General features: G+C 39.7%; 2 protein-coding genes across 4 annotated transcripts; both read right to left on the bottom strand.

Moving 5' to 3' along the window:
* Positions 1 to 848: 848 nt before the first annotated feature.
* On the bottom strand, positions 849 to 17912 carry LOC307125853 (histone-lysine N-methyltransferase SUV39H2-like). 3 transcript variants are annotated; one of them, XM_079816034.1, is made up of 7 exons: positions 17077 to 17668; positions 16838 to 17000; positions 12913 to 13105; positions 12741 to 12809; positions 12459 to 12560; positions 8920 to 9083; positions 849 to 1247 (listed from the first exon to the last, which is right to left on the bottom strand). In XM_079816034.1, the coding sequence occupies exons 3-7, from the start codon at positions 13102 to 13104 to the stop codon at positions 1223 to 1225; spliced, it is 552 nt and encodes a 183-aa protein (XP_079672160.1). In that variant the 5' UTR covers position 13105; positions 16838 to 17000; positions 17077 to 17668; the 3' UTR covers positions 849 to 1222. The 3 variants fall into 3 exon arrangements, with proteins under 3 accessions (XP_079672160.1, XP_079672159.1, XP_079672158.1); XM_079816033.1 differs by having other exon boundaries at positions 1072 to 1247; positions 16838 to 17912; XM_079816032.1 differs by lacking the exons at positions 849 to 1247; positions 8920 to 9083 and having other exon boundaries at positions 12096 to 12560; positions 16838 to 17912.
* Positions 1614 to 8889, bottom strand: LOC307124773 (uncharacterized protein; the record flags this gene model as incomplete). Its single annotated transcript, XM_079814219.1, has 6 exons — positions 1614 to 1765; positions 4270 to 4365; positions 4574 to 4714; positions 4839 to 6764; positions 8134 to 8166; positions 8301 to 8889. The coding sequence occupies 6 exons, from the start codon at positions 8887 to 8889 to the stop codon at positions 1614 to 1616; spliced, it is 2937 nt and encodes a 978-aa protein (XP_079670345.1).
* Positions 17913 to 26005: the final 8093 nt, after the last annotated feature.

Raw genomic sequence — 26005 nt, 5'->3', positions numbered from 1 at the left:
AGTAATTGTCAAAAAACTCTATACAAATAAAAATAGTGACACACACACTCCGATTAAATGACCCTTTGGGGACTCGAGTGACACACACACTCTGATTAAATGACCCTTTGGGGACTCGAGAGACACACACTCCGATTAAATGACCCTTTGGGGACTCGAGTGATACACACACTCCGATTAAATGACCCTTTGGGGACTCTAGTGACACACACACTCTGATTAAATGACCCTTTGGGGACTCTAGTGACACACACACTCCGATTAAATGACCTTTTGGGGACTCAAGAGATACACACACACTCCGATTAAATGACCCTTTGGGGACTCTAATGACACACACACTCCTATTAAATGACCCTTTGGGGACTCTAGTGACACACACACACTCCTATTAAATTACCCTTTGGGGACTCGAGTGATACACACACTCCGATTAAATGACCCTTTGGGGACTCGAGTGACACACACTCCGATTAAATGACCCTTTGGGGACTCGAGTGACACACACACTCTGATTAATTGACCCTTTGGGGACTCGAGTGACACACACACTCTGATTAAATGACCCTTTGGGGACTCTAGTGACACACACACTCTGATTAAATGACCCTTTGGGGACTCAAGAGATACACACACACTCCGATTAAATGACCCTTTGAGGACTCGAGTGACATACACACTCCGATTAAAATGACCCTTTGAGGACTCGAGTGACATACACACTCCGATTAAATGACCCTTTGAGGACTCGAGTGACATACACACTCCGATTAAAATGACCCTTTGGGGACTCGAGAGACACACACTCCGATTAAATTACCCTTTGCGGACTCGAGTGACACACACACTCCGATTAAATGACTCTTTATTATTATTAACATTCTTGGACACATTATGTTGAACGTGCACATTGCAGTTTATGACAAAATTTATATATTTTTTTAAAGAACAATGAAATATTAACTTGGAGGTGGAAATGCTTCTCAATGCCCAACTATCCTCTGTACTTCCTCATCTACCCTTCTTCAAAATCTCTCTACTTCCTCCTTTACATTCTCTCCTCCCTCTTTACTCCTCTTCATCCTCTTTAACTCTACTCCTCCATCTTTTTACCCGCTTTACTCCTCCTCTTCATCCTCTTTAACTCTACTCCGCACTCTTTTCACCCGCTTTACACCTCCCTCTTTTCATCCTCTTTACATTCACTCCCTCTATTCATCCTTTATATTAGCTGTGCTGGACATGGGCTGTGGCTGGATGTAACCTATTGGTGAGAGTTGCCGTGTGCAGACGAGAAGAGCTGAAAACTGAGATGTGATGTCAGACACTTTCTGCTTCCCGTAGTGACGCTCATGCTAAGTTTGCATACTTTACCACAGCTGAAGTGGAATAAACGCATTATTTTCCAAATACAGATATTTCAGAGACATTTTCATTCAATACATGCACTGCTTAATACAGTGTCTGTTTGTACAAGAATAAAATTCAACATAAGCCTAAATACCAGTGAAGTGGGGTGTACATTGTTTTATTTTGATGTTATAAAGAACAGATTTGTGATCCTTAGTGGAACTGAAGGTGTGAGAAGAAACATGAAACGCACGTGATCGTTGTCAATCGGTGTACTCTGCCAATCGTGGATTAGCTGTGTCATCAGCAGAGCTCGTGAGTCGCTCTGGAGAATCTGCTCTGGCTGAGTCCTCCTGCTCTCCAATCGCTCTCGCTGTACTCTGATGCCTTATGGCACAGTCACGGGGGTCGCTGTCTGAAGTCGGACACAAGTTCTAACCGTCAAGCACTGCTCAAGTTAGCCGCTGATCGTTCTGTGCAGCGCTGCATGAAGTCCAACAAGCCTAATGCTTTTCTTCCCTCCCTCTTTACATTCTCTCCTCCCTCTTTACGTCCCCTTTACATTCTCTTTACGTCCCCTTTACATTCTCTTTACGTCCCCTTTACATTCTCTTTACGTCCTCTTTACATTCTCTTTACTTCCCCTTTACATTCTCTCCTCCCTCTTTACGTCCCCTTTACATTCTCTTTACGTCCCCTTTACATTCTCTTTACGTCCTCTTTACATTCTCTTTACTTCCCCTTTACATTCTCTCCTCCCTCTTTACGTCCTCTTTACATTCTCTCCTCCCTCTTTACATTCTCTTTACGTCCCCTTTACATTCTCTCCTCCCTCTTTACGTCCTCTTTACATTCTCTCCTCCCTCTTTACATTCTCTTTACGTCCCCTTTACATTCTCTCCTCCCTCTTTACGTCCCCTTTACATTCTCTTTACGTCCTCTTTACATTCTCTTTACTTCCCCTTTACATTCTCTCCTCCCTCTTTACGTCCTCTTTACATTCTCTCCTCCCTCTTTACATTCTCTCCTCCCTCTTTACGTCCCCTTTACATTCTCTCCTCCCTCTTTACGTCCTCTTTACATTCTCTCCTCCCTCTTTACATTCTCTTTACGTCCCCTTTACATTCTCTCCTCCCTCTTTACGTCCCCTTTACATTCTCTCCTCCCTCTTTACGTCCTCTTTACATTCTCTTTACGTCCTCTTTACGTCCTCTTTACATTCTCTTTACGTCCCCTTTACATTCTCTCCTCCCTCTTTACATTCTCTCCTCCCTCTTTACGTCCCCTTTACGTCCCCTTTACATTCTCTCCTCCCTCTTTACATTCTCTCCTCCCTCTTTACGTCCCCTTTACATTCTCTCCTCCCTCTTTACATTCTCTCCTCCCTCTTTACATTCTCTCCTCCCTCTTTACATTCTCTCCTCCCTCTTTACATTCTCTCCTCTTTCCAGCCCCTTTACATTAGGCTTGTTGGACTTCATGCAGCGCTGCACAGAACGATCAGCGGCTAACTTGAGCAGTGCTTGACGGTTAGAACTTGTGTCCGACTTCAGACAGCGACCCCCGTGACTGTGCCATAAGGCATCAGAGTACAGCGAGAGCGATTGGAGAGCAGGAGGACTCAGCCAGAGCAGATTCTCCAGAGCGACTCACGAGCTCTGCTGATGACACAGCTAATCCACGATTGGCAGAGTACACCGATTGACAACGATCACGTGCGTTTCATGTTTCTTCTCACACCTTCAGTTCCACTAAGGATCACAAATCTGTTCTTTATAACATCAAAATAAAACAATGTACACCCCACTTCACTGGTATTTAGGCTTATGTTGAATTTTATTCTTGTACAAACAGACACTGTATTAAGCAGTGCATGTATTGAATGAAAATGTCTCTGAAATATCGGTGTATTTGGAAAATAATTAATTTTTTCCACTTCACAGGACTTTGACATCCTGAGTGAAAGGAATGATCTGTGGTGTGTTCCACTTGGCTTCTTTCAATGTAGTTATAGCACCAGCAGAAATGTACTCATTCCACCTTGCCTGGTGTATTTTCCTGAAGTCTCGGGCACACTCAGCACGCTCATGATCTCCATACATCATGGCATTACTCTGAAATATCGGTGTATTTGGAAAATAATGAATTTTTTCCACTTCAGCTGTGGTAAAGTATGCAAACAGCGTGAGCGTCTCTTATTTTTAATGTCTACACTTTTATCTTCACATCTTTTAATTTAGCTCCATTTCTTACAAAAAGAGCATAATGTGCAAAGTGTTGAAGTGTTTGTGCCTCCCTACAAACCACCCTTTCTTTTAAGAGTCGTGATCCTGTTCCGCACAATTTTTCACACCAGTCCATGTTCGCTGCTTCAAAGCTTCTGGCTCTGCGTCACTACGGGAAGCAGAAAGTGTCTGACATCACATCTCAGTTTTCAGCTCTTCTCGTCTGCACACGGCAACTCTCACCAATAGGTTACATCCAGCCACAGCCCATGTCCAGTATAGCTATTCACTCTTCCCTTTATCATCTTTACATTCTCCCCTCCCTCTATGACAGAAATATCAAAAAGTTTAACATGACATTTCATCCAACTTCATTGTAACTGAACAAAGAAAATGGACTATCTTACTATTCTCTACTTCTTCATTAGCCTTCTTATACTCTAACTTTTTACTTTATATTCGGTTTCATTCCATCCACAAAATATTTCTACATCCTCATTTCTTTTAATTTAGCTCCATTTCTTACAAAAAGAGCATAATGTGCAAAGTGTTAAAGTGTTTGTGCCTCCCTACAAACCACCCTTTCTTTTAAGAGTTGTGATCCTGTTCCGCACATAATTTTTCACACCAGTCCATGTTCGCTGCTTCAAAGCTTCTGGCTCTGCGTGAATGCATCTTTCACAGTCTTGCTTACCAGGAACTTTGCATGTCTTGATGAAACTCAACATGTGTCTCTCTACTGCTTTTACCTCACTGTCCTCCCATTTCTTTTTTGGAGCATTTGAAGAACCTATGAAATAATTAAAAAGTAAATTCTCATAACACATTCTTATTACAACTAAATCGGTGAGTAAAGAGCAAATCAAGACTGTGTCCTAATACATATATTTTTTGAATTTGTCTGGATATTGCTGAATTTGTCTGGACATTGCTGGATATATAGCTAATTCATGTTGATTTGATTATTGTTGTTTGTGCAATGTAGAGATTTTGCTTACCTTGATCCTCCTGTGAAACAGCTTGATCAGATTGAACAAGTTGATCAGTCTGTACTGGTGCTGGTGCTGTTGTCTGAGATAGGTCACTGGAATCCTCCTCATCATCACTTGACATGGAATCACCTTGGGCCTCAAGTTGCTCTTAATAATTAATTAACAAAAAATGAACAATTTATTGCTTATACCTAGCATCTGTGACATGAATATATGCATTGTTTTGCAAATATGTACAGCACAGATACACACAGAGCAAGTATACTCATACCATTTGGGTCGATTTCAATGTCATCAAGTTTCTTTCCTTTGTAGTCAGACAGTGTTCCTTTCTCCATGGCCATTAGGACTTTACTCATTTTTGCCAGCTGCAGTGTTCCCTCCGGTAACCGATAATACTGTCTGTGGATTCTGATATCGTGACCAAGGAAATCAGCCAGTTGGTCTGCTTCATTCTCATCAAGGTTAAGAATTTTAGACATGGTTGCTATGTGTTTCCTGAGCCTAGTTGATGACAGTGCTTCAGGGTTCTTTATGCCACATTCGCAAGCAGCTTTGCTGATGCACTCTCCTCCTCTGTAGGCAGACATTGCTCCACATCTGGCAAACATAAAGGGATTCTCTGTTGGAACACCACAAAGCTCACGCATTTCAACGAGCAGCTCCAAAGCAGAAACCATGGAAGGCTTAAGGAGCACAGGAACCTTTCTCCCTCGTTTACCGCGGATCTCAACTCTTGTGAAGTGCAGACACAGCTTCCTCTCAAACTCAGACAGACAGATGGCAATGTCTTTATGTAGCTCAGAAGAATCCCTGCTTTTAAAAGCTGACAAAAGCATCCGGGATACTTCACCTTCTCTCCTTCGGTTGAACAGGATGACCTGGGACAGCGTGACCTTGGCTAGAGCAGCGTAGTTGTCAGCAGAAGGGCAAGATCTGAGCTTACTTAGGAGCTCATTGTGTTTCTTTTCAAGATGTGTGTGCAGGACTTTGACATCCTGAGTGAAAGGAATGATCTGTGGTGTGTTCCACTTGGCTTCTTTCAATGTAGTTATAGCACCAGCAGAAATGTACTCATTCCACCTTGCCTGGTGTATTTTCCTGAAGTCTCGGGCACACTCAGCACGCTCATGATCTCCATTCATCATGGCATTACTCTCAACAATGCTAGATATCTTGTTTAAAGAATGCCCAAGTTTGAGAGCTAAAGAAGGAATGCGGTAGGAGTTTTTCTCTTCATCATACCCAGACACAACTTTAACTGCTGCTATGACATGTTTGAAGTTTGCTGGTATGAAGAAGTCTACCATTGTTCTCAGTGGGGTAATCTTCCTTGCTTCAAGAAGAAGTCTGCCTACTTCTCTCATCTTCTGTCTGATGTAGTCATGTTTGGTCACATCAGACCCCATCCTGTTGAACATGTGCTCCCCCAGCTGCATGATGCATCTGTCAGAATGAACTGCACGCGAAACTTCATCATAGTTCATAAAGGACAGTATTTTCTTGAATCCATTGCTCACTTCTAAGCCGACTGGTGTGTTTAGAGCACACATGGATCGAACTCTTTTCCTGCCCTGGGCATCATCATTTTTTGGTTTCAGGGGACAGTTTTTGATATGTTTCCAAAGGCTGCGCTTGTTATAAAGCCCTTGGCAGTATATGCAGTGAATAAATTCTTTGGCTCTTTGTCTATTTTTTGGTCGGTAGCAGGCAATCATCTCCCCATGTCCTTGTCTCACCACATCGGTGTTGTGGGCAAAGTTTCCCTTTTTTCTAAGGAGGTTTAACTGGACTCGTCTTTCTTTGGAATGTTTTGGAAATGCTACTGCCTTTACAACCCCCACTTCGTTGCGATGGACAAACTCAAGGTGTCTGGCCATTTTTGAATATGGCTTACAGCAATAAAGGCAATACTGCTTTTTGTTGTACGACTTGCGTTCCTGCTTTGGTGATGGCATTGACTGAAAAAAACTCTTATTACCAGATAAGGTGTTTGTCTCTTTAGATTGGCATTTCATCTTTTTTGGTGATGGTGCGGTCATAAATTGATCAGATAAACTACCTGCCTCTTTGGGAGATATTGGATGTATCAAAGCACTTTTGACCATGTCATGTCCAGAAGAACTACCATCCGAATCATCTGAGCTGATTTTTGGTATGTAGTCAACATCGCTGTAGTCTGTGACATCGCTGTAGTCTGTATCACAGACGACACTTCCTGAATACTGATTGAGAGAATTTAAACTTACTCAAATAGTACAAAATGGTTTGTGTTTTTTTTCAATTATATTTTTTAGTGATCACACGAGTACACCACTGCCAAAATCTAACAGAACAGGTAGTATGTGGGCATAGTAGGGATGGGACGAAATATCGTTTGACAAAATATCGCGATACAATAACGTGACGAAACGCATCGAGGTCGAAAAAAAATGGATCGCGAAATAAAGATAGATGGCACTGCTGCATGATTTGCGTAGTATATAGATAATTTAGTGTATTATATGTGTGTGTATGTATATAGGGCTGACATACAGTCTATGGTGGCAGGCTGGCAGGACCATCTGCTGATCAAGCAGGGTAAAACTAAATGAAAAAATATATATCCGGGGAACGGTGCGGTACGTCGTCACGTCAAGTCAGCGCATGTTGCAACAACAACACTGCAGTCTACAGCGAGCTAACAAATAGCATTAGTACCAACTGCCTTGCTCCCAAACAGCCGACCATGGTCAAATGAGGTCGAAATTGAGGACGCTCCGCCTGGATACAAGTCATGTCTGGCAGTATTTTGGCTTTCTCATTAAAAAAGACAAAGACGGCAATAGAGTAACTGACAAGACTAAAACTGTGTGTAAAGGCGGGCGTACACGGTGCGAGTTCGGACACTCGGGAGGTCGTGAGATATTGCACACGTTACGAGTCAGTTAAAATGATAATCACGTCAAAGCAGCTGGTACACGGCACGACTGTCCGCATGAGTTTTATCCCGAGCCGGCGGCAATCACGTGAGCCTTTGCGCTTAACACAGAGACCGGAGCTTTCAATGTTGCAGCTATAGCTTCAGATAGAAAAATGACGGAAATATTGTGCAAATGATTTGTTGAAAAGCAACAGTAGCCATTCCGTTAAACATAACTTATGAGAGAGAGAGAGAGAGAGAGAGGATTTTGAATTTCAAAATCTATTTATTACAAAAAGTACACACTGTTAAAAGAGAGACAGTGTTTGCACACACTGTGTGGTTGCTGCCACGGAGATATAGCCCCATCGATCTAACCTGCGTGGTTGTGTATGATTTGGCAATAAGTTGTTGTTATACAGTAATATTTTTGTCTTTTTTTTTCCTTTTTTGATATCGTATCGTGACGTTTCGTATCGTGACCCTGGCATATCGAGGTGCATCATATCGTGAGTTTTAGTGTATCGTCCCATCCCTAGGGCATAGTGGGTATGGCAGTGGATCATGTAACATTACTTTTCATCATTTGCGGATACTGGCAAGCAAAGCCATGATTATGCAAAAAATATTGAGCGTATAAATTATCACATGGCAAGACACATACCTGTCTTTTTCTTGATGGCCTTAAAGAGGATATCTGGAAGAGGAGAAATACAAATAAATATAAATAATATATAATTTCATATAATCTATTGTTAGTTCTACCAGTCCAAAAATGAATCTACCCACCTCCCTTAATGAGGGGGTCTCAGACGCCTGTGATGAGTGAACCACAGGTGTTGATGCAGCACAGGGTGAAGATGAGGATGATGAAGGCGGCGATGAAGGCTGTGCAGGTGAGGATGAGGAGTATAAGGGCTGTGCAGGCGAGGATGAGGAGCATAAGGGCTGCACATGAGAAGGTGATGAGGGCTGTAGAGGTGAGGATGAGGAGTATAAGGGCTGTGCAGGCGAGGATGAGGAGCATAAGGGCTGCACATGAGAAGGTGATGAGGGCTGTAGAGGTGAGGATGAGGAGCATAAGGGCTGCAGAGATGAGGATGATGAGGGCTGCACATGAGAAGGCGATGAGGGCTGCACAGGCAAGGATGAGTATAAGGGCTGCACAGGCGAGGATGAGGAGCATAAGGGCTGCAGAGATGAGGATGATGAGGGCTGCACATGAGAAGGCGATGAGGGCTGCGCAGGCGAGGATGAGGAGCATAAGGGCTGCAGAGATGAGGATGATGAGGGCTGCACATGAGAAGGCGATGAGGGCTGCGCAGGCGAGGATGAGGAGCATAAGGGCTGCAGAGGCGAGGATGATGAGGGCTGCACATGAGAAGGCGATGAGGGCTGCACAGGCAAGGATGAGGAGCATAAGGGCTGCACAGCCGAGGTTGAAGGTGACATGGGTGGCGCAGGAGGTGTTGACGGTGATGAGGACAGGGCAGGAGGGCATGAGGTTGATAAGGCCATTATAGAGGTGAACAAAGCACAAGGTGCAGATGAAGAGGGTGCATCAGATGTGGATGCGACTGAGGATGACTGTAACAGTCTTGATTGAAACTGCTTCTGCAGATATAATAAGAGGTATTTAGCTTAAATAAGAATAGAATGCACTTTAACAATATTGAAAACTGTGGCACCCATATAAGACAAGAACAAACACACTGTAGGGGTGATCAAAAAATAAAGAAACATGTTTTGCACATTTCAAAGCAAAGATCATTAATAAAGTAATGAAATAAAAAACTCTAACCAAACATTTATACAAACTTTACATACAAATTGTGACAATAGTCACATTAAGAGTTACATTGGTTCAGACATTAAAACACTGAACAAATAACTAGTTAAAGGATTAGTTCACTTCATAAATAATTTCCTGATAGTTTACTCTCCTCCACGTCATCCAAGATGTTCATGTCTTTCTTTCTTTAGTGAAAAAGAAATTAAGATTTTTGAGTAAAACATTCCAGGACTTTACACCATATAGTGACTTCAATGGAGTCCAATGGGATAAAGGTCCAAATGTGAGTTTCAGTGCAGCTTCAAAGTCTCGACACGATGCCAGCCGAGGAATAAGAGTCGCATCTAGACAAACCAGCAGCAATTTTATAAAAATACTAAACATTTATATACTTTTAACCATAAATGCTTGCACTAGCTGTAATGCGTCACACATTACGTAATCACGTTGAAAGGTCATGCGGAAGGTAGGCAGAAGTACTGATCCAGTGTTTACAAAGCGAACGTGCAAAGACAGAGTCAAACGCCATTTAAACAATGATGTCGAATGATTTTGAAGTTGGATGAGAAAACAAGTTGTTTATTTTTGTTAAAAAACGGTCGCTGGTTTGGCTAGATAAGACTCTTATTCCTCGGCTAAAGGTAGTAAGTAGGGCTGTCACTGTTTATTCGATATTCGAATATGCATTCGAACATGACGTGAAATATCCGTAATCAAACTATAAATAAACTATCCGGTTTTTAAAGTGCCATGTAGCGCATTTTTTACAGTCTATGATTAGACCGTTTGTTTTTTTATTTTATTGTTTGCCATAAGGAGATTAAAAACTAAATGCCGGAACCTCCTCTCTCCGCAGACAGCAACACTGCACTGAGAGACACAGACTGTAACAAATACCTACTTCTCTCAACATCGACGCGCAAATACCTGTGTGTGCCAGGCACGTCTGTGCACTTCGAACGAGTGTTCTCCACCGCAGGGAACAAAATAAATAAAACTTGCGTGCAAATGAATGAATGTAATGCGGAACGACACGATAAGTGGGTTCTTTAGGGACACCTAATCTGTAGCCCCGCATTTGTTTATACTTTCGCTTGCCTCCGCAGCACGAGCCTCCGCTGACTGCGTGCGCGCCTCCCCAAATGGACTAGGCATTCTCGGCGTGCTCGCCGGTATAGGCCTACTATTCTTTGAAACGACAGGGTACGACGCGGTGCAATTGTCCTCTAAACCATCAGGAATCAGCGGTGAGAAGTAAGGTACACCCGTGGATGTTTATTTTAGTACAAGAACACTTAAGTTCACTAAAACCACACTACAAAAGAATCATGTAAAGCAGTACACCAGATTTTTTGTTGTGACATTAGAAGAAAAAAATGGATATGAGAATGTAACCTACAACTATATTAACGTTATCTTACATATTATCTAAACATTTTTATTTAGTTTTGTGAATCTTTTTATTAAACATGGCCATTTATTTTTATTTAAAGGGCTTATGTCTGCTATTGTAGGCTCATGTTGTTAATGTAAGCAACTAATTTAGACGCAAGAACTGGGTGCCGGTGCTGTGAGATGTACATGCTCGGCCAGATTCGGCTTGCAGTCGTGCATCTTCGGATGCGGAGCCGCGCGCGCTAAAGCCATGCACTGCACACCACCACGAGACATGGGGCCTTGCGCACCCAACTGCCTACACCGACCGCAATGACAACATTTTTTGCCGCTTGTAGATATTCGAATACATTGCTTGATATTTGATATCCGTTCGAATTCGATTTTTCAAAAAAATTACAGCCCTAGTAGTAAGGTGCTAAATTTACTCCATACCATTTAAAGCTGCTGTCCATAACTTTTTTAGGTTAAAAATTATCCAAAATAAATGTTTGAGCAAGTACATAACCAGCCAGTGTTCAAAACTCTCTGCTTGCCTTAGCTCGATTCAAAACGGTAAGCCTGTAATAATGTTTTTAATTCCAGTGGTACTAGTGGATTTCCGTGGGAGATTCAAGCATTTTTTGTGTCATTACGTCACTTCTGTACACATAGAGAAGGAGTTTCAAATATATATTGTATTGTATGTGAGGATGATGGAGGTGGAGATTTATGACCTTTTCTCACAGCAGGGCTAAACGTGAAATTAAGATATAATTAAACTTATTAATTTGATGGCGGATCCAGAAATGTTCAAACAACAATCACCAGTGACAACTGAGTTTCACCCGTTGTAAAATGCAAAACACTTTGGACTTTTGGAGTGGCTACAGATAAAAAGAGAGTGCAACCGCCTGGCCCACGCGAAAACAAGGATAAATGTCTGAAGGGCATTAAATGTAATCACGCAATGCTGATGTTGTTAACATTAACAAATTGAGAACAAAGTATAGTTTGCACGGTTTGACGTGATATGACAAGCGATCGTTAGATTTAAGCAGTGTGATTTACTGCAATGCTTTTCCCCTTAGTTGGTCAGAACAAAAGTGGATGTTACTTACTTGTTCAGTGTCATTTTCCGGTGAACATTCTTATGTTGGTCATGACTCATACTTCCAAAAAGTATAATGCACTGTAATAAGTGCACTGTAAGTCGCTTTGGATAAAAGCGTCTGCCAAATGCATAAATTTAAATGTAAATGTAAATAATCTGTAATTGCGAATGACAGTATCCACACCGACGCGGTGACTGACAGCAGCGCGTTCTCCTCAAAATATTGGATTCATCCGAATGAATCCTGTGCCGTGTCAAAGCACAACCCACGTAAAGTTGATAATTCCACGAATGACTGCAATTGCAAATTTTGAACAGAAATGGCGACAAAGATGAAAAACTAGGACTGCAGCTTTAAATAATTTCTTTCTTTTTTTTTTTTTTTGGGTACATTTAAGTTTGGGTAAATACATTTCAAATGATACAGGTTCTGGATGAAGTGGATTTGCACCTACAAATCAACTATAACCAAACCATTCTGTGGTTTGCCAGCGATAAAGATATTTTCAATTTGAACACCTGAGCACCAGCTGATAGTGGTTGCCTGAGTTGCGTGTTCATTATTTTGGGGGCGGAGCAATGAAGGGAGGGGTGTGTTTGTTTGGGTGTCGATTTCAAATATTAAGTGTTTCTCAGAAATCATTACTGCACTTTTAACTAGCTGGCAGTAAACATCAGTAGATAGTTGCTGCATATTTGAGATGGTTACCGTTTTATTCCTTGATGTTCTTGCTTTGCCTGACTGCTTATGATTATCATTGCTGTTCACATTGTCCAATTCAGGAGAGGAAACAGAAGCTGCACAATGGGGCTGCATGTCAGAAAAGAAACCAGTGAATATCAAAATCAGAATATTTGTTAAGGACAAAAAAACTTGTTCATGTTCATTCCTCTAGCTGTCCTACACTTTATCTATCAGTCCACACACAACTCTATGCTAAAAGAGTCAATAATATAGAATAATGATACAGATGTTTTAAAGTGGACTTACCGATTTATGCGGGCGCAAACTGCTGGCTGGCTTTTTATCAGTGGATTCTGCTGATGCTTTATTCAAAGGCTTGAGAAATACGAGACCACAATCACATGGTAACTAATCAGAATTAGAGTAAAAGATTATCATGAATTACTGATCAATCTCTTCAGCATTTTATTGATAGTACCTTGACTCGCCATGGCCAATCTGAGTCTCCATAATTGTAAGTGATTTCCTCTCCTGGTAGAATGTCTCGTACAGCAAACAGACACAGGTGAGGTTTTCTGCTCACTTCAACAGTTCTCATTTTGCAAGTAGGATTTCTCGTCTCATCGTTTGCAAGTCTTCCCAAGGACGAATCTTCTTTAGATGCATCCATGCTATAAAAACATAAAATTACCACTAAACACTTATAATCGTAGTATATATGCTAGACATGTACAGTTATTTTTACAAGTGGTTCTGAACCTTAGTTCTAGGAACCCACCGCTCTGCATATGCTGTATGTCTCGTGTTTTAATCCACCTGATTCAGATGAGGAGTTCATCATCAGAACATGGTTCTATGAACTCAACTGAGTGCATCAGGTGAAGGAGACATACAGAATCTGCAGAGAGGAGGGTCTGAGAACCACTGATCTATATGACAGTGTACTGCAACATCCTCTCAGCTCTCAGATAAAGGCATCTAATAGTTACCATTTTGTTCTCTTTAGGGAATACAGGGGGATTTTTTTTTTGATGACTCAAAGAAACTACACTCTGTACTCTATGTCAGTTCATGGTGAATTTGAAGTATTAGGGTGTGTCTGTTCACATTAGAGCCCTGCATTTCAGCCCGACGGGCCCCGACTTTTTTATGCCCCTAGGGCCGGGCTTCGTGCCAATTTTCACGTCATAGTTCACATGCGGGCCGGGCCGGGCCTCTGGCCTTATTTTTTTATTTGCCTTTTTTTATATTTTTAGACATTAATTAAAAAAAAATATGAGAAGTTGACGTCAATGATAGAAAAAAAAACATAGAAAGACATATCATAACCTGTTTTAATCTTATAATTACACTGACATTAGCCTGGTTAAAACCAGACCATTCTCAGTAGTAACTGAGTTAGGGTCTGGCAAAGCTTCATAGACACTTCATTTCCAAAGGGGCGTCACCAACGGACGTCGCTCAAATGCCTCTGGGCGCAATTGGATAGACCTAAAGCCAATCAGAGAGATGAAGGAGATGACAGAGACAGCGATAGGCTGCCTCCTTGTCATTTATGACTTAAGGTGTACAGCAAACAAGCTAATAAACCCAGAAATAAGTTTTTATAAGCTGTCAACCCCCAAAAAACGAGTGTTTAAGGACATAAAAGTGGATCAGGCAGTTAGACAGAGCGTGTCTCATTACTCTGAGAACGTACGCACACTGAAGGAGAACGTCATCGGCGACACTGGATAGCTTATCTTACAGAAATATATTAAATTGACATTTGGATATTTGACTCACCAGTGACAAAATGTTTAACTTACTGCACACGTAACTGTATTTTTAGTGCATACTGAGTGTCAGGAGCCCACAATTTAACTGTGTGAACAATTTCTAAAAAAAAAATTATTGAGAAGATTGATGCTATTAGATCAAATATATCATCTTCGCTGATTTTCCAACCTATTAATTTCGAGCGCCCTGCTGTCTTAAATCAGTTTGAGCCGGTGTCCCTTGTCTCATTGAGGGAGACTCTTGGTAAAATGAAATTATTTACATGTCACACTGACATTGTTCCTCCACGACTCTTAAAGGATGCATTTGATGCTATTAGCTCTTCGGTTCTTGCTATTATTAACAGTAGCCTGGCTACGGGAGTTGTACCCAAATCTTTTAAACATGCAGTGGTGGAACCGGTTATCAAGAAAAGTAATCTGGATCCATCAGTCTTTGCTAATTTTAGACCCATCTCTAGACTTTCGTTCTTGTCTAAATTACTCGAAAAGGTTGTATTTGAACAGTTGAATGCATTTTTATGTTTAAATGGTATCCACGAAGTGTTTCTATTTTAGAATTAACTTCAAAATTTAGATTTTTGTTAATTTTTAATTTTGAGGTTTTTTTTTAAATCACTTCATGGCCTTGCTCCTAAGTATATGTCAGAACTGATTATGAAATACGCTCTGTCAAGAGCGCTTAGGTCTGCTGACCATTTGCTGTTGGTTGTCCCTCGTGTGAAACTAAAAAGCAGAGGTGAAAGAGCATTCGCTGTAGCTGGACCGAAGCTCTGGAATAGTTTGCCCCTGCATATCAGACAGGCTCAAACCCTTGCTATTTTTAAATCGAATCTCAAAACCTACTACTACAGTTTGGCATTTGATGCTATGTGAGAGTATTGTTTTATGGTTGTTTTTTTATTCCTTTTATTTTAAGTCATGTTGGTTGAGTGCATTATTGATAACGGATATGTGTGTACAGCACTTTGTTAAACACCTGTTTTTTAAAAAGTGCTACATAAATAAACTTTGACTTGACTTGACAATTTGCTCGTTCCAGTCTGTATCCACTTTTATGTCCTCCAAACGCTCATTTTTTGGGGTCGACAGCTTATAAAAACTTATTTCTGGGTTTATTTATCAGAACGACGGAGAAACATCTGAAACTCTGACAGCAATTCTCTGTTTGTGATTTCCTCGCTTCGCTGTCGTCATCGTGTAAAGCCCGTCCCAACGTTTCTGATTGGTGCCGTGATTTCTCGGCATTAGAAATGGGCTTGAATGGGCTCTTTGCCAGACTAACTTGCAGAGCAAATCTAAATTTGCCGGAAATTGTCTGGGTTTTCCCAGGCTACACTGACATATGACTGACATGACAGTCTCGCGCACGCGCACAGAAGGTTTGCGCAATTCGATTCACCTCACTGTGGATGCTGTTCTTTTTCTCCACGATGCTCTGTAAGAGACTGTTCTAACTTTTCGTTTGATTGAACTTCATTTTCGTTTAACTGTTGGAAACTACTGATATTTTTCGTTTGGTTGGACCTTATTTTCTTTTAACTGTTGGAAACTACTGGAAAAAAGAATGGCCATGTTCTGTGGTGCATTTTTGAGGTAACGTTAAGATAACCTACAAGTTTGTTTTGGAATTAATTTAATTTGTTTAGATTGTAGGCTATTGCTCATTTCGTTTGAGAGCGCTGTTGTGAGCAGCCATGGGCCTGCCACCAAAAAAAATTGTTTTAGCATACTCACTGTGGTTTAATAAATAAACATTTATTTAACTGTCTGGATATGCTTTAAGTGTTTTATATCTATGGATTTTATTTTAGCCAAGTTAAGTAGCCTGTTAGCGTTGATTTTAGAGCCTTTTATGAGACTAGCTGCAGTTATGTCGTGATATCACCGTGTCGTGATTAGGTTTTGTCTGCTATATTTAGCCTACTTAGGCCTATTATTTATTAAATCTAGGCTAAATTTGGCTAATGAAACATTGATTAAAATTAAGATACAATTAATACAAAACGAAATTCACATCAAAGAAAGGCTTTGTGTTTTCTGTTTGAGGTTTCTATGAAAGTTTTAAAGCATGCTTTTAGTGCCGCTTTCAGAGCGGTCACGTCAACATTGTTTTTTCCTCAAACGCGAACACGAAAAATTAAATAAAATGAATATTTTATGTTCTGTGGAGAGCAGTAGCTTGGAGAGCTTACATTAGTAAGCTACAGGACATCGTCTTTCAAAAAAAAAGAATGCTGATGTTTTTTAGACTGTTAATGTGGTGCATTTAAATAAATGTGAACGCTGCCATCTGAAACCTGGTGCGACCAAACAAGCGGACTGAGATGCTGAAAAGAATTGTCTAAGTTGGCTTCCAAATGAACTCTGGTGCAGTTCAAATGAAATATGAACGTAACATGGACCAGAGACATGTAAATCAACTAAAAACAGAAAGATGTGACCCTAAAAAGGACAGACTGGTCAAGCATAACTTAGGTTCGACGATAGAAATGCCAATCTGAACACTAAGCGTATCCAGACCAAAAGAAATGAGCGAACAGAACTACAGGCATAAACTAAGTATCTTACTGTTCCAGATATTTTAGCATCCCTAATACATCAATCCAACAGTTCTGTACTCACCACCAATTTTTGCCATGCCACTGAAAATCAAACAGGAACGTGTTCTCAGCTTCAGTGTAGTGTTCAGTTCGGTCCAGACTCTCCTGTGAACTCAGAAGTTCACCTCTGTATTCAAGAACAAAATCACCTCTGAAAAAAGCTCCAGTGGTGAAAACTCCACGCCCTGAAGAGCAGAAATACATTAGCTTCAGTTTCTTTAATGTCAACTATTATTTTGATTATTACTAAAAGTTCTCTACCATATGATGTACATTATATGATGTAGAAGGGAAATTACTGAAGGAAAATAGTCAGCCAGGCTAATCTCAAAGCATGCTTTGCTTTTCATACTTTTAAGTCTTAAAATTCTACAGTTAAAATTACATAAATTTTCTTACACAAACAATATTATCATGGCTATATATTGTTTAAAACAGAGTGCTGCAGTGATGGCGTATTTTTGCAGGCCAACCCGGTAGTTCACCTCCCCTAGTTCCCTCCACAAAAACCTTATAGGATTTTAGAACCCTATATAAAATCCATATCCTTGTGTAATAATGTTTCTACATTGTTGCAATTAAGGCTGGGCGATTTTTATCGATTCTGCGATATAAATCGATATTTTTTTTCCCAAGAAAGTATCGATTTTTAAGCCGCGAGTAACGATACATATAGTCCCATTCAAATCCCCCGTGTTTACCCCCGTTCGCGTTGCAGGACGAGCGATTTGTATGGCGTCTCAAAACTCGCGCACATACAATCTAGGCGCGTGCACAGGATACGCGGGCAAAGAACAGTATCCGCGCACAGAATGGCATCCTCGCACGTGTGATTTGGTCAGCCAGCCGCTATAGTCTCGTGCTGATGCTGATAGCGTGCTGAATCTGATGCTCGTTAGAACAGCTGATGCGCTGTTCTAACGAGCGCTTTTCTGAGCACGAACACGTGAAGCACATAGGCACTATCAGCCTGTCTAACAGCGCAGAGTAACCTGGGCCTGGTTACTGGACTAAGTTATATTTCGAGTCTTATTGCGCTAATACACAAGGTTTACATAAACAAAGTTGGTTATGTCTAAAGTGAAAGCAAAAAATCTGACGCATCACGTGAGACACAGTAGCCAATAGTAAACATTCTGCTGCTTGTCCTTAAAGGGAAAGTTCACGCAAAAATAAAAATTCTGTCATTATTTACTCACTCTAATGTTGTTCCAAACCTGTATTCATTTCTTTATTGTGCTGAACACAAAAGAAGATATTATTTTGAAGAATGTGGGTAACCAGACAGTTGCTGGTCCCCATTGACTTCCATAGGAAAAAAATACTATAGTTCGTCCCTGGGGTACATCAACTGTTTGGTTATACACCCTTACACACATTCTTCAAAATAACTTTTCAACTTTTATTTTCAACAGAAGAAAGAAACTTATCCGAGTTTAAAACAAGAGAGAGAGTAAATGATGACCATTAAAATTTTGGGAGAACTATTCCTTTAATGTTAATAAAACACAAAGAGGAAATCACTCACTGTTCTTGACTGAGAATTTTAATAAGAATCAATGTACAATTTATAATTTAATATTTGTTCATTTAATTACTTTCTTCAATGCTACTGTTAATACACCTAGCTTCTTCTTAATAACAAAGAAAATAATGCCTTTATGATCATTATGACTTTAATAATGATTTTTATCTTCGCCACTTTGGCCTAAATGTCTGCCATTCTTATATTGTGTTACCTATAAGGCTTTATTTTTAAAATAGGGACATTAGTTTGGCTGTAATGCTCAGTCACTTGCAAAATAGTAAAACCAACATGAAAAATAATCATGATAAAATCGTGAATCGTGATTTTCCTGAAAAAAATTGTGATATGATATTTTTGCCATATCGCCCACCCCTACGTCCCCTTTAAATCTTTCAGAAAATGATGCAAGTGTATCGAATTATATCGAATCGTATCGTTGGCTGAATATCGTGATATATATCATATCGTGAGCTGAATATCGTGTATCGTATCGTGAGATTAGTGTATCGCTACAGCCCTAGTTGCAATGTATGTTTGACTGATTGTGTGCCGTGTACATCCCTTAGGCCTTGTGTCCAGCAAAGCATTTTAGCCAGCTGAAAAGCATTTTGGCAGCACAGCGTTTTTTTTCAGTTGAGATGCTTCATTGCTATGATACAGAATATCCACGGCATAGTTTACTTGTAACTGATTTCACAGATAATATGTTCAGAGAACAGCAATATAAATTTTCCATCCATTTTGCTCGGTTAGCTTTGCTGGTTGATGTTGTTGTGCAGAAAGAATGTTGTGACAGTTGGTCAGAGTGGTATTAGTCCCACCGCTCCTCCTCTGTGATTGGACGGTTGGGTAAAAAATGTTTAACATTCTTCAACTCTCGTTGACCAGTAAAAAATGGCGCTCAGCGCTTCAGCGTGAAAAAAACACTCAGCACCTCGAACACTCATGGCGTTTTAAAAACGTGGGTGAAAACATCACCTTTCAAATTTGGTCATTTTTTAAAAGAGATTTTAACAATAAATACCGTTTTGTGGCTCTTTAATGTGTCTGATAGATCACTGTAGAGCATCAGTTAAAGCTGCTCGTGAACTGATCATCTCCTCATTCTAGTTTATTTATAGCATCAAATAAACATGAATGAACATAAGAATGAATGTTGCTTTAACAGCAAAAAGACTAAATGAATTTCATGTTTGTGTAGTGTGTTGTGTAGCTTGAGCTCTGCACACTTCGGTGTTTCTAGCTAACCATCTTAGCTCTCCATGCAGTTTGTTCATGCTAGGTTAGTTAACGTTAGTTAGCTACTGGCACATAGACAGCTGTAGTTAGTTATCATCTAATGTTGGCTTGAATAGTTTACGGCTGCAGAACACAGCTATCTATTAAAAATAGGTAAGAGTAACAAAACAATAGCGTGCTAATTTTAAATAATACATTTTAAAACATCTATTCTAACCACATCACTCTCAGGAATGTCTATACTGTGCAATGCAGTGTATTTTTGGACTTTAGACAACTTTAGAATTTTTTTAACAAGAGTTATGTTGGTACTGTAAAAGAGTAAACAAGCTGGCCTTATTTTATTTTATGTAAAGCAGAAGATTTTTTGCTGTGCAAAACTGAATTTTTTGGTATTTATTTGAAATACATTATGGTTTTTATTAATCGGGCAACAGAAAAATAATCGTTATATTAATCGTCCAATTAGTCGTTAGATTAGTTGACTAATCGATAAAATAATTGCCAGACTAATCGTTTAAATAATAATCATTTACCCCAGCCCTACTAACCATGGACCTTATTTCAGGATTTTAACCAAAATCCATTGATCATGTCTACATGCACACCGATACACTGATAACAAAAATGATCTGATAACCTTATTGAAATAATCCATTGTCCTGGTTTACATGCAAACCAATAACCACGTAAACCACTAGACTTTATAAGTAAATCAGGTTAATGACGTCAAAACCAAACCATATGTGTATCTGACTTTGTGTATTTCATATGTCATGTCAGTTGTGATGTTAAATAAAGCCCAAGAGTATTCCACTCATATTTCTCCTCTCACGCAGTTTCGGACGCAGGATTTTGATTGTACCGTCTCTGCATGAGATAACACTTTTTAAGAGTTTCTTGGGTCGAGAAAATGCTCGCTCTGTCTGGATGTGCTTAAATCCACAATAAGGACACTTTCCTGTCACACATCACACATGCTCACTTCAATAAGCCACAGAACATAGGTTAAAGGGATAGTTCACCCAAAAATTAAAATTCTGTCAGTAATTACTCACCCTCAAGCTCATTCATTTCCTTCTCTCTGGGCCTCGAGTAGTTCACTAGTAAAACTGCGCAGCGCGTCTGTGTTGTACGTCATACGCATCACGACCAGCGTCGGCCAATAGTGAGCCTACGTGGTGACGTGCAACACAGACGCACTGCGCAGTTTTACTAGTGAACTACTCGAGGCCCAGAGAGAAGGAAATGAATAGTGGAATAAAGTCGTTATTTTTATTTATTTTTTGCGCACGAAAAGTATTCTCGTCGCTTGATAAACTTAAGATTGAGCCACTGTAGTCACTTGGACTATATTAACGATCTCTTTAATAACTTTTCTGGCCCAGCAAGATTCATTCCCTCTGAAAGCCTATGGAGGAGTGAGACAGCTCTCAGATTTCATCAAAAATATCCTCATTTGTGTTCAGAAGATGAACGAAGGTCTTACGGGATTGAAACAACATGAGGGTGAGGAATTACTGACAGAATGATAAATTTTGGGTGAACTAACCCTTTAATACTTTGTAGTGTCTTGCGTTTTGTAGATTAACGTTATTACTAGGGCTGGCCGGTAAAATGATAACGATAATTATCACGATATAATTTTTCTCGATAAACCGATATCAAGAGTTCGATACATTTTGAAAAATGTTTATGCACCAAAAGCGTAACCAAACTCATTTGACCCGCGCGCCACACTGACCGTTTATCTGCTCGGCTCAAAGTCCAAACGGGAGCGCTCACTAGAGCAGATGCGTTTACTCTGATCGGTCTCGGTTATGATATCCAGTGAGAAGCGCTTGAATTTAGCGAAGAACACACACGTCTTAGTGATTTAAACCAGTTTAAAGGCAGATCAAACCGCGCTGACAAACAGCAGAAACACTGTGGTCAGTCAGAAGGCTTTTCTGTCTACAAATTCCCATCATTTACCATGGATTTACTGTGACGTTAGCCTAGTAATATTAACTGCATCAAGAAATGTGGGATATACATATTGAATTGTTTTATATTATTAATCTAGACAATGTATTAAAGGACTAATGAAATAGTTACAGTATTTAATAATGTATTGGCTACTGTTTTTACAAATACCATAGAAACCATAGTTACATTTTGCCATGATAGTGACGTGCTATTAGCCTGGTTCTACCAGCCTCTCGTACATTTAATTTATACAGAGAGTCTGGCCTCTCTCCATTGACAAGCGTTAACTTCCTGGTAGGCGGAACCTCTGTTGAAGTTTAAAACTATTGGATCTGCCCAGAGTCACTCTGGATCTGCCATAACCAATCGCTAACGTTTGTTCGTGACGTATGTCAACTCAAACTAGCGCAAGATCTCAACGTCATCGTTCTCAGCCACTCCCTCTGTTCGCTGATTGGTCCTACAAAAAAATTATTTCTGGAAACCTAAGAATATACAGCAATCCCAGACGTAGTACTGAAGTAAAATGAAATTGAGCGGAAGGACGTAGGCAGGCGGAGCCAGGCTAACGTGCTATAGGCTATGCCTGGTTTTATCTGTGGTTATCATGATCTAAATCAGTGGTTCTTAACCTCTCCTGCAGGGACCCCCTGACAGGCCATGTTTTTGTTTTAACCCTGCAATGGCACACGTGATTCAATTCCCCAACAGGAATTAGTCAATTAATCAATTAGTCAACTACTCATTAAGCCTTTAATTAATTGAATCAGGTGCGCCATTTCAGAGTTAAAACAGAAACATGGTCAGTCAGGGGGTCCCTGCAGGAGAGGTTGAGAACCACTGATCTAAATGCATGATACTGGATGACCAATGGTTAATTTTAATAAAACTCAAACAGTCAGAATATTACATTTTACCAAATAAAATTGAGGTCGTTTTAAAAGATGTTACTGTTTTTGTTAATGAACATAAATTTTACATAGTAAATCTGCTCCTAACTGAAGCTAATACTAATGCAACTCATTGTCAAATCTGCATTTAGAGACAAAACATATCTAATATTAATATTGCTGCCTGCACCTAAACTAGGCTGAAGATACGTGCCATCAAAGTCAGGCAACACAAACCTGTTTCAAGACTTGAAACAATATCCCCCATTAGCACATGCAGAAACTAAGAAAAACATTTTCCAATAAATATATTTATTTTAAGGAAAAATTACAAATGTTTGAATGTTCTACCTCTGATTTGTGAAATGTTTCACCTGTTTGGCAAGTGTTTGTCATGATTTGTTCTGACAATAAAGAGTAGTTTAAAACCACAATTAATGCTCTGGTTTCTACAACTTTCACTTAGGATTTGATTAGATTTGACATTTATCGTGATAATTATCGATATCGACTAATATAAAACAATTATCGTGAATTTTTTTTGGCAAAAAAAACTGCTTAGTCATTTATACTTGCCTTTATATTTGCTGATGAACTGCTCTCGAAGCCCAGGCTTGTCGGTTTCACAGGTAATGTGATGCTCAGCATCCTGCAGAGGTTTCCTACGTCTTTTATTTCCCAGCATGGCGACTTTCTTTTTTGAAATGACTGGAAAAAAATTATAAAAATAAATATAAGGTGAATGAAATAAACAAGCATATTTAAAAATATCCTGTTGATCTTACTGGAATTGTTCACCAAAAACACACATAATTAACATACTAACCCTCATGTCCAAACCTGTATTGTGTTTTTCTGTGGAACACATCTTTATATTAAATTAAAGAATTTAAAAAAAAATAAAAAATCAAAATGTCATTAATGCCAAAAACCATTGGTTCTTGTGTGTCTTGTAACCACAATTGATGTCAATCTATATTTGATTTAAGAGCTAAAGCATATGGGAGATTTTGAGTCAATAACCAGCTAGATTTATATGGACTATTTTTAATAGTCTTTTTGTGTAAAGTGCTTTTTGTCTGCTTTGGAGCTTGAAACACACAATAAAAATATTATAAAGTGTCAATGCACGGTCATTGTGCAAAAAATCTCTGTGAAGACAAATTATTAAAATAAAACATTCCACTAAAAAAAAAAAACAATTCGGGGGCAAATAATGTCATAATGTATTACATAAAATAAAATATATAAACTAATGATTTTAAAAAAATGAGAACTAATTATTTCAAACACTTTTAAGAAAAACAATGATTTAGTACACTACCACTGACTATGTTGTTTGGATTAATTTGTAGAACATAAAGTACTATTATATGAAAAATAACAAAATTATATTTAATAGTCAATTTTATATATCAAATTTGTTTTCATTATTGCAACAAAAGAAGCAAAGTCAAATACAATCGAGAAGTAAATAAAACCCTAAACAAAAAATAATTAAACCACTAAAATAAACATACATCTTACTATATTTCATATTACACAATGTATTTAGTTAGCATGCATCTTCAGGACAAGACTTAATCTCACCTTTCCTCGTGGAGTGTGGCTGGTCGTGTGTCGCGTTCCATCGTCACGTGTCTGCATTTCCCGGGAAAACACCACGGTTGCTGATTTGCGTAAATGACGTAGTTACGTAGCCTATTTGGATTTCACTTTGAAATTGTGACTACATTTATTTGGCCTAATAGAAAATTATCTGATGGCAAGGATATTTGTTTTAGCCACAGTACTGTTTCTTCAAACTTAAAAAAAAAAATTGTGGTGAAGTTAGTCTTTCTAGTGGAAAGAGCACATGATCACTTACCGAGCACACGCCCTGACACGCCTCGAACTACGAACCAGTGCGCATGTCCTTACAAGCACTGGTTTAAAAGGGCAAAAAGTACCTGATGTGCACTTATTTTTCTGAAATAACACCACATCATAAAGCTTTTAAGATAATTACAAATAAGAATATTCAAAACGTGCAGGTCTGCTGTAAACAAGAGCTCACAACTGTCTAAATGAGCAACTTGACCAGACATCTTATTTTCTATTAATAGCATTTATTAATCAAAACAGTCCATTGAAGTCTGCAAACCCACAGCAGGGCTGATATTCAAGCTGGTGCATATGTCTCCATTTCTGCATATTTTGAGCAGCACTTCTGATTACACCTGTCTGTCAGTCACTCATCAGCCTTATGAGTTCATTCATCATCTCATCTCTGTCTGCAGCGAGTCAGAGACCTGCTGTGGGGGAAGGGCGCGAGCGCAATCAGAGAGTGCTGTGGGGGAAGGGCGGTTGATCTCAGTATGAGCAGCAGAAGCAGCAGATCTCAGTCAGGGACTCAGGGCTATAGGGCTATAGTTTAAAATCAAAGTAAGAACAAATAAATCTGTAAACAAACATTTAAGCGTGCCAGCTTGATTCATGATTCTTTTAAACACTTTTTGTTATTATGTATGACTTTAACTGCTCTCTCTCTCTCTCTCTCTCTCTCTCTCTCTCTCTCTGAGTGAATGCTGGGAGTGTATGGGAGTTGAGTGCGTCGGTGAGAGCGTCTGTGAGAGCGATTGTGGAAAACTTTGTTTTCAAAAAATCTCTTATTTTTTTTCCTCTATTTTTCTTTTCCCCCTTGCTGGATAGTTTGTTGCAGGGCAGAAAAGAAAGTGTTTTGCTTTGCTTGCGCGGTTTTCAGACGCCGAAATGGCGTCTGTTCCCGTGCAAGGAACGCCAACTCTGTCACTCCGAAATGGGTGCAAATGTGTACCAGAGGCCGGAGTGACAGTGGAAGAGCTGCTCATAGTTGTAGGTGAGCAGGTGGGTTTTGAGAACATAATTTCGGCCTCACGGATGAACAAAGCTGTCGTTGTGTTTTTAAAATCAGACTCCATGGTTAATCAGCTGACTGTGAGCGGAATATGGGTGAAGGAAAAGTTTGTCACGGTAACCCCGTTATCCGCTCCAGCAACGAAAATTATAATTTCAAACGTCCCGCCGTTTATATCTAATGAGACCATTACGAAAGAACTGCAGAGATTTGGAAAGATTTCAAGCTCTGTAAGAATGATCCCTCTTGGATGTAAAAACAATGCGCTCAAACATGTTCTTTCTTTTAGACGCCAAGTATTGATGTTTTTAAACTCACCGGAGCGTACGTTAGAAGTTTCTTTCCGTGTTAATCACGGAGAGAATTCATATATGGTTTACGCCAGTACCGAGACCCTGAAGTGTTTTGAGTGTGGTGACTTGGGTCATAAACGCTTCGCGTGTCCACATAAAGATGACCAGCGCGCATCTACATCTCGTGGTGATGTAAATAATACCGAGATTACTGACCAACAAAAGAGCGAAAGTGAAGAACAGAGGAATGAGGGACAGGAAGAAGGAGCCATGGAGGAAGGCAAGATGCAGGAGGTGAGTGAGATTATTTCAAATGCTGAGAGTGTGGAGCAAACTGGATGCAGTGCTGTTTCTGATCAGTCTGGAAATGTAATAGATGATTTTGACAAGAGTGAGG

The sequence above is a fragment of the Gobio gobio genome, assembly GCF_949357685.1.
Source record: "Gobio gobio genome assembly, chromosome: 4".
NCBI lineage: Eukaryota > Metazoa > Chordata > Actinopteri > Cypriniformes > Gobionidae > Gobio > Gobio gobio.
This window is presented reverse-complemented; position numbering and strand designations above follow the sequence as displayed.